General features: G+C 30.3%; 1 protein-coding gene across 1 annotated transcript; it reads right to left on the bottom strand.

The window, feature by feature from the left end:
• Window positions 1-655: 655 nt before the first annotated feature.
• Window positions 656-5,989, bottom strand: LOC112775763 (protein indeterminate-domain 4, chloroplastic). Its single transcript, XM_025819600.3, has 4 exons — window positions 5,735-5,989; window positions 5,375-5,550; window positions 4,508-4,904; window positions 656-2,129 (listed from the first exon to the last, which is right to left on the bottom strand). The coding sequence occupies exons 2-4, from the start codon at window positions 5,520-5,522 to the stop codon at window positions 860-862; spliced, it is 1,815 nt and encodes a 604-aa protein (XP_025675385.1). The 5' UTR covers window positions 5,523-5,550; window positions 5,735-5,989; the 3' UTR covers window positions 656-859.
• Window positions 5,990-12,613: the final 6,624 nt, after the last annotated feature.

The raw sequence follows: 12,613 nt of genomic DNA, 5'->3' as shown, positions 1-12,613 counted from the left end.
ATATTACATTTTTTGTTTAATTATAATAAACTATTTTATACATACAATAATTATGAAAAAAAAAACTTCGTCGTGTCACTTTAATACTACTGTTTGAATAATGCTTTTCCTAAAAGCAAGGTAGTAGGTAGCGAGTACAAAAATTCTTAGCATTATTAATTTTTGAGGAGTTGTAAGGTTTGGTCAGTAATAGTATAATATATTTAATATTTAATTGTGATGATTTACAATTAGAAATTATTAATGATGAAACTGAACGGAAATTTGGCTTCGTCTTATCCATTGGAATGTAGCAAACATGTGAAGATATTCTCAAAAACAAATTCAAAAAAAAAAAAAAAAAAACTAATTAAGCAGCCAGCTCCATCGATAACAATAACATATCACGTTCATTCTCTGTGTATGTGTGTGAGAGAGAGAAAGAAAGAGCATCCAACACAACCTGGCTTTACCAATTACCACATGCAATGCTTTTTTTTACTGTCTCTTAAAAATTTGTTTTATTTACTTATCAGGGCTTATGAAATCCAATGTAATAGTAAAATTTATTGGTATTAGTTTTCTGTCACTGTCAAAGAGAGTAGATAATAATAATAATAATAATAATAATAATAATAATAATAATAATAATAATATCTAGAGAATGTGAACGAGGTTTGTTCAAGAAAGATACTACTACAAGGATTGCGGTTTTTGGAATTGAAACCCTAATGTCATAATGTGCCAATTAGAGAAAAAGAAAAAAAATAATAAAGAACAATTGTTTTTGAACAAGTTCATACGTAAAACAACTAACATTGTCTGTTTTTAATTTAATTTAATTATTTTCCTTGATCATTGCAGAGATGAAGAACTAACTTCAAAAACGGTGGCTTGGTGTGGCTGATTGTGCTGATTTCAGGTCCGAATCCAAAGAACTCAAGGTACTCATCATTCCTTGTTGTTGTTGCTCTCTATGTGTTTGTGAAAATGCATGTGTTGTTGCACCAGTGTTGATATTTCTTACCATTCCTCCAACTCCAAGAAAATCCAATGTCAACTTATCAGACCCTCCAAAACTGACCCCAAGATGATTCTGAGGAAGCTTATTAGTGTTACTAGAATCCTCTAAGCTCTGATGAAACTGATGATGATGATGATGATGATGACTGAGGTTGTTGTTGTTATCATCATTCCCTTGATGCACATTGTCAAATATGGAACTAGTAGTAGTGCTTCCTACATTACTGGCAATGGAGTTCATCAACCCATGAAGGTGTTGCTGGTGGTGATGATCATTTTCCATGCTTGATCTTCTTTGATCACTTCCAAATGCAACATGATCAGACACAACAAGTTCCCTTTCGGATTTGTTTGAGGAACTACTACACATTCCTCTAAGGATAGAAGAACCATTATTATTGTTGGTGGTGGTAGTTGGACCCATTTGTGCAGCTTTCTGAAGCAATGCAGTGGCTGACATATGAGGGGACACGTTCTCATGTTGCAATGAAGATGAATTTCCAAAGAGTGAAGACAAACCTGAACCAACTTGGTCACCGTAGAGTGTTGATGTTGTTGTTCCTTGTTGGTTACTATTGAATTGGTCAGGGATGATGGTTCCACTGCTATTGTTGTTGTTTGGGAAGAAGCTAAGGTTGAAAAGATTGGAAGAATTATTAGAGTTGGTGTTGGTGGTGTTTCCTTGAAGATCAGGAAGTTGCATTAGACCATGTAATTGCTTGCTTGAGAATAATGAACCTTGTTGATGAGTTTGGTTGTTGTCTTCAAATGCTTGATTTGGGTCATTGATGAAGAAAGGTGAGGGATTAGTGAGTGATGATTGGGGTGAGTGTCCAAATGATGAAGACTGATGGCTTAAAGGCGGGATTAAGTGCTCGAATTTGGCTGCCCCGGCGCTTCCGAGACGGAGGATGCCGCCGCCGCCACTGCTGTGAGTGGCGCCACTTTGGTGATTCTGAAATTGGGAGATTTGGGTGCCTAATTGGGAGAGGCCTAAGGTCATGTGGTTTGTGTTTGTGGCATACAAATGTGTCCCTCCCAAAGGGTTCATGGTGCCATTAGGGTGCCTTGCACTTTCTTGAGCTAGGGCATCACAGAAGGCCCTATGAGTGATGAAACTGTCACGTCTGAAATAATTAATAATCAAATAATATTATTAGCAACGATAACATACACCTTAATCAACATGATACAACAAATTATTATTAGGTCACTACTAACTACTAAGTCATAGAACTTAACACTGGCGATTTTGCAAGGGAAGCTTCGGATAGAAGAAGAATTACTCAAGAGGAAATAAAGAAAGATTCAAAAAGAAGGAGGAATTTAATTCACAATTTCATTATATTTATATTTATATTATTTTCACTCATGACTAAGGTTCATTTTACTAATTGAATGAATTAGACTCATTATACATGCTACACTGAATTTATCCGACTATCAATCAAGACCTAGCTAGGTTGTTGTAACTGTAAATGATGGAATAGTTAAATAAATAAGATTATATTGAATTTAGACTCGAGATAAAAAGTAAGGAAAAACTTATGGGAGGTTTACAAGATTACCATTTATCAATGTCTTTAAAAATTGTTATGAAAGGCACCTACTGTACCAAAATTCAAATCGATAAAAATAATTACATCTTTAACATCCCATTCACAATAGGAATTTCTCTTTTTTTTTTTCTGAGGTTTACATGATTGTGCATAAATTTTTTTATAATAAGAATTTTAAATTTTAGATTTTTTAATATAAACATTTTGATAGAAAATATAAATAAATAATTTATTTTTGTAACACACAGATAACAGATCTCAAGTGATCATAATAATCAAAATCGTATTAATGGTTATTTATTAATCATTTCTAAAAGTCAACCACTTTGCAACCATATCAACACCAAATATTCTCAAATTAAAGGAGGACATTGCTTTATTTTTCTGATGAACATGATAACATGCTAATCATGCAACCAATTTTTTTTTTTTTTTTTGGAAATAAAATTACACCATGTACCAAATATATATAAACGATGAATTCCAAAGGAGAATTCTATGTTAAAAAAATGAAGTAAAAAAGGAAAAGAAAGAAAAAGAGGTAGTAATGATGATAAAATTGGAATATATAGTATTTGGGTGAAATGATCTACAAAATTGAAATTGGTAGAAAGCTGGAGCAGAAGGAGAGGGCCCCGGGATTATGCCAAAACGTGATACAAACCAAGAACTCCAAATCGAACTACCACTTTGAGTTCTCTCTTTGATCAATGAAAGAGAGAATTATTTGCAACTTTGATGAAAGTCAATTAATCATGCATCCAATATGGGGCCAGCCTCAATAAATGCAAACTACCTCAAGACTTGTCTATTTTCTACTACAAGAATTCATTACAACACAAACGTACCATGAGAGAATTGCTAAATTCTCGGGAAAATCCTTTGAGAATATATCTATTATAGATCCAACAATTAATGCTTATAGAGAATCTTTGTTTTACTAAATCACTCTCTATTCTTTTTTCTAAAGGCCATAATAATTAATTTCTTGCATATTTCTTAAACATATTTAACTGTGTTTAAAAAATACTTATTTTTCTATAATAAATTTATGTAGAAATTTAGAATATTATAAATATAATTAAGAATTTTAAAGTAGACATTAATTAGATAGGTTTGTACATCTTAGAAGTACAGAAACATTTTTTTAATAAAGAATTTTAAAGTAAACATTAATTAGAAGCACATTGGACCCATTGCAAGAAAGTACCTGGATATTATTAATTATTACAGTGAACTACACAATATATTTGATATTTGAAGCATAGTACATGCAAGTAGCCAAGACGAAAGAGAACAAAACCCAGCATCTCCAACTCATGTGAGAACAAAATGAGTATCACTGTGTCCCTTACAATGTTTTTACTTAACTACACGTGAATGGGGGGAATAAGGATATGAGAGGTGGTGGCACTGTTCCCTAGTTAAGACTAGGACCATAGTTGAAGTAATTACCTATTAGCATTCTTTGTTTTTTCTTCCAAAAAAAACACATCTCAATTTCTTGTACCCAATTTTTAACAGTGTATCTACTCACGTGTCAGCAGTCTCTCTGCCTGCCATACCACCTCCACTAACACCCACACTCACACAAAACTAACTGAGCCAGAAAGAGAGCAAAATCTCTTTGTTCACATCCAACTTTTCTTACATGTTTAAATTAACTTAATCTCTTATTATAGGAATTTATTAGTAGTGCAAAATGGTAATAAATGATGTAGGAGTTGTAATTATATCATGCATGATGATGAATAGTGGTAGTTGACTGTAACTAAAAAAGAATAAATAGAATTTATTAGAGAAATAATCATTCATGTATTTTCTTTATATCGGTTTAAATTATTGAAAAAATTGATTTGTAGTTAATTATATAAGAATAATTTACGTTTAGATAGGATGGAATGATATAGATATGCAGAAGTATAATTGGAGAAAGAAGATATTACCTAGAGAAGAGAGTGCCACAATCGCATCTATACTCTCTGGTTCCACAAGTTTTAGAATGAGCCTTCCAATCGGATTGAACAGCATATTTCTTAGAACACTTGTCACACTTCCACTTCTTCTCGCCATGCTTGCGAGAGTAATGCTTCTTGATCCCAGTGAGGTCTCCCAAGGCCCTGGAAGGGTCATGGTGGACACACGTGGGTTCGGGGCACAGATAAACCTTTCTCTTTGGCTCTTTGTTCGTCTTCTGCTTCAGCTTCCATGGTAGGTTGTGTCCTCTTCTGTGTAGCTGTAGGTTTTGCTCCCTTTGGAACCCTTTGTTGCATACCTCGCATATGAACCTGTTTGTTGCCATTAGTGTCTTTGGCGATAGTGCTATCACTTCTGCATCTGGATCTGTATTAACAATTATTAGAAAATTCTATGCTTCTCGGTAATAACTATTCACTTTTTTTTTTTTTTTTTATTATTCTTGTTTTAGACAACTACGTACACGTATTTTAATATTAATAATAAAATAGAAATTATCGTCGTCAAAGAATATTATATATAATAAATTAATTAACCACAAGGTCTTAGCTTATTAGGAATGAATCAGAGCTGATGAAAGCAATTAAGAACTACCATCAATCAGAGAGAGAGAGATTGCCCTAAATAAGTTATTATAAATCGAGATTTAGGGTTTCGTGGTGCTGGTTTATGAGAAGAAAGAAACCAAAGAAGAAACTTCATTCTTTATAGTGTGTGAGAGTATTCATATATATATATATATATATATGTTGACTTTAAGTGTATGTAGATATAAAATATATAGTAATATAATAATTTATATAATAGGAATTGGAATTAATATATAAGGGACTTGCTTGGTGTTCCAGGCTGATTCCTTCTTTTCTTCTGAGGAACAGTGGGAGGAGTAGAAGCTGAGGAAGCAGCTATGGAGGATTGATGTGTAATCTGGCTTTGGCTTTCTTCTCTGACTCCCAAGAATGGTGTTGATGAAGCAGCAGCCATAGTAATAACTGCTTTAATGCAAATAAATCTGCAGCAATTAATTAATTCAATTCATCAGCTGGTGAAAGAGAGAGGAAAATTGAATTGCATGTATGCTGTTTCCTTCAGCTGTATGTCTCTTGATGGAAAACATGATTATTTTTATTAATAAAAAAGAAGAAAAGAAAGAAAAGAGAAGCAGCAGATAAGAAAAGGTGAAAGAGAAGAAGGACCTGATGATTTGATTTTGGTGGTGTCTGTTGGAAAAAAGGTTTGAGAGATGAAAGACTAAGAGAAGGAGTATCTCAAGAGACAGCAGCAAAGAGGAGACGAAGAGAAGAAAACAATTCAGCTCAGTATACCTACTTTATCTTCTCCCTATTGTTTTCTTATGCCATACAATTTTTTTTATTATTATTTTGGATACTTTTCCCTCTTTTTTATTCCACAATCATTTGGCGTCACCAAGATAAATTATAATACCACTTGACATGCCTACTGTCCACCCATAGCTATATCTACGTATTAGCTACCTAATTAATTATTATTATTATCAATAATATGTTTTTTATACATAAAAAAAACTTAATTTAATAAGAAAAGAGATATAAATCACTATATTTCTAATATATTTTTTTATACAAGAGCTTTGTATAGGTTATTTTTATGCTAATTTTTTTAAATAGATTAATAAAAATTGAATTCTAAATCTTTTAATCGTAAAATTTCTTATGTCATATTATAAAATTATTTTTTAAAAAATATTAAGTTGATAGAAAAAAATACATAAATAAATATAAAAATATTTTTATGTAAAAAAATATATTAGATATATAACTATTTATATATATATATCCTTTTGTAACCTAAATTTTTTGGTAAATAGGTTTTATGATAACATATTATCCTAAAATAATTCTTTTTATCATAAAACAATAAAAAATGGCATAAAATTGATTATTACGTATATGTTTGATGATAAGCTTTGTTGGTTAATTAAATGAAAATGGAGGGTAGGGGTAACTAATGTCACTGTTATATGTGGGAGCATAGTTGCAGAGGGGGGCTAGTGTGTTAGTGTATGTGTGTGTCGTTCTTAGCAGAATATGATGGGTTTGTTTGGGGCCACACCGACCCCCTTAGCCCCCTCACACTCACACTCTCCTTATCTCTCCTTCTCTTATTTCGTATCTTATTCCTCACAACAAGACAACCCCTCTTTCGTCATTTCCCTCCCCCACACCCCCTTTTCTTTTCATTTCATTTCTTCTTACTTCTTACATCTCACCACTCCAATTTCACCTCCTTAATTGCCTTACTTATTAATTAATGTCCTCTTCTCTTTAATTTTTATTCAGTTTCTATTCTGCCCCTGTCTCTACCAAAGGTAGTAGCCCTAGCTAGATACATATATAGCAAACAAAACAAACTATAGTTATAATCTTAAATAGTTTCACAACCACGCATACAAGGTTGCTAACATCTAGGAGCAAAACAAGACGCCATAAAATTTCAAAGGGAACCCCTTTAATTTGCCATAACTAGCCCACCAATATGCACAACCACAAGCACGTTCTGCAAAAACCATAAATCTCTGCAACCACGCTGACATACACAAACAAATCACAAGTAAACAACGCCCAAAACCATGCCATATATATAAATTCACATTCAAATAAAAAGGAATAATATTGATCCATCTCAATGTAGTCATGGCCCTAAGTCTTACATTATTATCAATTTTAGGGAATTAATTCGTCATATTATGGCCTACTAGAGTAGTAGGTAGTTATCCACCATGATGTGACAATTCTTTTAAGATTATATTATAGGGCAGCGCGATGTTATTAGTTTATACAACTATTATTGGATAGGAATAACATACCTGAAAAAAAAAATATTTTATTAAGATCTTATTTGTATATATTTTGTTGGGTTAACCATCGGAAACAATCTCGAATTATTTAAATGCCGACAAAAACATGCACCTAAATTTTATTATTAACAAAAATATCTTTAAATAATTTAAAAATACAATAAAAATGTCTAACAATAAATATATATTTTTAAAAAATGTCTTAGAGATTGAATTTTGATGTAATTTTTTACAAGTATAATTAAAAAATAAGATATTATTATTCTTAAAATTTGATAATTTTTTTCTAAGTATATATTTTTTTGTAATTTTTTTTATAACAACAAATAATATTTTTAAAAAATCAATAAAAAAAATATATACTTAAAAAAAATCACCAAATTTTAAGGATAATAATATCTCATTTTTTTAATCATGCTTGTAAAAAATTGTATCAAAATTCAATCTCTAATGTATTTTTTGAGAAATACATATTTAATATTAGATAATCTTACAAAAAAAATTAACATTAAATATATATTTCCCAAAACATACATTAGAGATTGAATTTTGATACGATTTTTTGCAAACATGATTAGAAAAGTGAAATATTATTATTCTTAAAATTTGGTAATTTTTTGTTAAGCATATATTGTTTTGTGATTTTTTCAAAGTATTATTGGTTGTTAATAACAAAAAAATTATAAAAAAAATATATACTTAACGAAAAATCACTAAATTTTAAATATAATAATATCTTATTCTTATAATCAGGCTTGAAAAAAATTATATCAAAATTCAATTTTTAAGGTATTTTTTAAAAATATACATTTACTGTTAAGTATTTTTGTTGTGTTTTTAAATTATTTAAAAACAGTTTTGTCGATAGTAAAATTTAAGTATATTTTTGCCAACATTTAAATAATTCAGAAGTATTTTTTGTGGTTAACCCTATTTTATTAGTCCAATTTATATATATAGCAATTTATAAATTATTGTTTTTATCCGTTTAAGAAATCCTCATCAAACTTTGTAGATTCTTCTTTTACTCGTTATTCGAATGTCCAAAAATGCTGGAGTCTCAATCTTTTTGAAAATTCAGATCTTATTTACCAGTAACCATGTGTGAAGGGAAAAGTGTCACAACATAAACTTGCTTCCATTAGTGGATGACATTCCGAGCTGGGAAATCGACTATGAGAGTATATATAGAGCTAGCCAGAAGCAGAAACGGAAAAGTCGTGAAGGAAGTGAGAGTTTTTTAAAATTGATAATATTAAATGAGTGTATCTTTTAACAATACACAAAAATAGTCACTCATTTATAATATATATTAAAATATAAAATATACCTTTAAAATTCGTAAAATAATATACTAAATTTTAGTATTATGAGAATCGAATCAAATCAATTAATTTAACTGAAAATCAGTCACAATGCTGATTTGAATCAAATAAAAAATCAGTTAATAACAAACCGGTCCAAGAATTGAAAAAACTAACCAAAAAATAGTTAATTAATTGGTTGAACTTGAATCTGTGTAGTTTTTTACCAATTAATTAGATTAAAACAATAAAACAAAAAATTTATCCTTTTTTTAAATATATATTATATATAAATATATTATTTTATTATATCTAATTCAATTCTGGTTAAACTTCGAATGTATCTTTAAATCTTTAAATTTATAACTATGCTGATTCAATAACTGATTCAATTTTCAAAAATAAATATACACAAATACATTATTACTTATTTAGCGATTACAAGCATAATGCTGAAATACCATGTTAAAGGCTAGCACAAGAGGCTTGCCCGTCCCAATCATTGCAAGACTCTCCTCATCAAGCTTATGGAATTAGACCGTTAGAAGAACTTTCAAGGTGAAAAATAATGTTGAAGATGCCATGATGACGTGTTTACAACGCATGGAAAGAAACTATATATTTATTTGAGCACATAATTTTATAAAAGCGAGTTCTCATCACAATGCAACACTAGATAGAACGAAGAAGATGAAACATACAAATGGAGACTATGAGTTTATAAATGAATTCATATAATTATTAATAAGTGAATATTATATTACACTACTATTGATGAATTGAAAACATACATATAAGAATCATATATACAGGAGATTAGAAACAGGACAATAAGCCAACAAAAAATTCTAATAATAATAATAATAATATTAATAACAGCAGATCCGCTACACTTCGTTTGGTTAGTATTTTTAAGACACATATACTAAATATATAAAGATACATAAATATAAATATAAAGATACATAAATTTTATAATGTGTTTGGTAATAATGTACAAGATACATATTTTATATATATATATATATATATATATATATATATATTAAATGTCAATTTTATTTTTTGTGTCTTATGTATTGGTAATTTTAAAAATATAGAAAGATAAAAAGGTCAAATTTTGTGTCTTAGCTTATATATTGTGTTTTTGTGTTTCTGTTTTAAAGAAGAATGCTAAATATATGTATTTTGTGTGTATTTGTGTATCACTATTGTGTCTCAACAAACAAATAGTAGACATATAGTACCATGTCTAACAATTAGTATTCATATCTCAATAAACAAGAGAATTAACTAGGAGTAAAGTCAATTCCAGCCAACTAGTTAAAAAACAGGTCTATTAAAAAAGAAAAACCCATTATCCTAATTTTTTGAAATTTTAAATCAGAAATAAAAAAAATTTGTTTAGTTGGCTTATATTATAATTGACTCTCTAGACTTTTTCTAAATTATAATAATATTGATTAAACAATGAAAATACATTTTGATTTGAAGGTATATATATAATTGAAGAAAATGAAGAGAAATAATTTAAGTACATGGCATATGTATGTCCAATAGGGATTGCAACGAAAAGAAGGAACATACACATGATGCAAACATGTGAATTGACATTGGAAGGACACATGAAGTTGGGGGGTCATCACCATATACAAGTGGACCCCTAGACATGTGTGGCCTCCTTTTGGATAGAAGCTTAAAATTGAGACACATTTTGGGAGGATAAGTACTCCAGAGGAAGAGAAATTACATATATATAAACAACAACAAAAACAATAATAATTAAAGCCTTCAGGGAATTTGGCATTGTCTCAATTTCTGATATTCAAATGGCGGGTATATATGTGTTTTTCCATTGCTTTAATTCTAAGGTATTCTTTTACATTATGTTTTTTTTTTTTTTTTTTGGTCATGCTTTTACATTATGTTGGAAATCAGATTTTATACGGACAGGTGGGCCGGGGCATACAAAAAAAGTGGGACATTATTAAATTTTCATGGAGAAATTAGGAATAATTACTCAATCTGAAGAAGAACTTGTTTCAGTTATGTTACTTCAAAATGAATATAAGTACCGGATATGGTAGAGCATACAACAAGAAAATGTATGTTGCCGTTGCTAACTCCAATATTTGTGACTTCCCCCAATAACTCCAATATTGGTTTGGAGGGAAATTTTGTTGGTCCCTTCAAGTAGTGCACCCAAAGCCTAATTCTCATCTTTTCATTGGCAATAAAATTGTTGTACAGATGACAATCGTCTTTTTAGATATATGAATATCATGGTCGAAACTTTGGCCTAGTGACAATTTATTTGCCTGGTGAACAATTACATTCAGCTTCAAAACTTGCTTGAGACTAAAGCAGTGAATAGGAATTTTTAAAAGTGTTGTATGTGGGAGTGTGTAGTATGATATTGTAATGTTTAAAATCAGAAATTGTCCAACTCATCTTATCCAAAAAATACTGAGTAAGGGGTTGTTTGGTCATTGACAAAAGAACTAAACTAGTTTGTTGACCTTGTTAGAAAGAAGACGGGAGATCTCAACCAATGAATAAGTGAGAAATTAAGATATGACAGAGCTCTCTGATTAGATATATCAAGAGACCCAAAAGAAACATTCGTTTTTGTAAAGCCCACCATTATTATTCCAATACCAATATCGGAATATGGACGATACTCACATGGGTGTTATGAGTTGGGTTGGGCTTCAGTAAGTAAATGACCAACAACAGTAATAACCAATACTCTCGTCCCTTAATCCCTGGAATGTTCCTTTGTTAGCTTAGTTTTTCTGTCGCTTGGGCCTCTGGCCCCTATGTTAACAAAACGTAATAGAATAAAAAAAAAGCTTTTCCCAAAAAAATATAAGCTCTCTTCCTTTTAAAGTTACTATTTATTTTTTTGAAAAAATATTAAAATGGTCCAAGTGTTCTTGGGACGTTTTTAAAATATTAATTTATTCATATTTTATAATTTATTTTTTTTATATACATTCATATTAATATCTATATATATATACTCATATCCTTTTTTTGATGCACGAATTTTTATTAGTATTGAACTTGTTTTTATAGTATGTAGTATGTACTATGTATAACTGTAAGTCTATAAGCATGAATGCCCCCTCTTTTCTGATCCTCTACTTTTTTTAACCGAAAAAGATTTTTTAAAATGAAAAATCTGTAAAGTAATAAATTAAAAAATTAATTACTATTAGATTTATAATTTTTAGGGAAAAACTCTGCGTACAAGCGATTAGGGCTTGTAAGTATTACAAGTCAATTAAACTCTAATCCCCAAAATTCGCTGCAAGTGCTACATTCCTTACACGCGCTACATTCCTTCTTCTTCTCCTTCTTTTTCGATCGTTCTTTTCTCCCCCTTTCTCACTGGTTTGTTCTTCGTCGTTGACGTTAGTTCCTCCACATACTGTTATGGCACGTTTTAATTGCACCTTCTTCTTCTTCTTGCTGCACGTTCTTCTTCCTCTTCCTCTTCATCTTCCTCTTCTTCTTCTTTTCTTCTTCTTCTTCTTCTTCATTGCACCTTCTTTTCTTTTTCTTCTTCTTCTGCACGTTCTTCTTCTTTCTTTTTCTTCTTCTTGCTGCACCTTCTTCTTCTTCTTCTTCTTTTTTCGTTATTCTTGATTTCTATTGTTTTTTGACATCAAGCTCTGAAATCGTTTTTGAAGAAGAAGAAGTAGCAGAAGATGAGGAGGAGAAAGAGAAAGAGTTCTGAATTATGCATGATTTTGGGTGTATTTCTTAAATCCTTTGGGTGTATTTTCTGTAATCTTTTGGGTGTATTTCTATAATCGTTTGGGTGAATTCCTGTAACCGTTTGGGTGTATTTCTGTAATCTCTTGGGTGTATTTTATGTAATCGTTTGGGTGTATTTCTGTAATCGTTTGGGTGTATTTCTGTAATAC

This window comes from Arachis hypogaea, chromosome 19 (genome assembly GCF_003086295.3).
Source record: "Arachis hypogaea cultivar Tifrunner chromosome 19, arahy.Tifrunner.gnm2.J5K5, whole genome shotgun sequence".
Classification (NCBI taxonomy): Eukaryota; Viridiplantae; Streptophyta; class Magnoliopsida; order Fabales; family Fabaceae; genus Arachis; species Arachis hypogaea.
The sequence above is the reverse complement of the archived record's forward strand: the minus strand, read 5'-3'. Positions and strand labels throughout refer to the sequence as shown.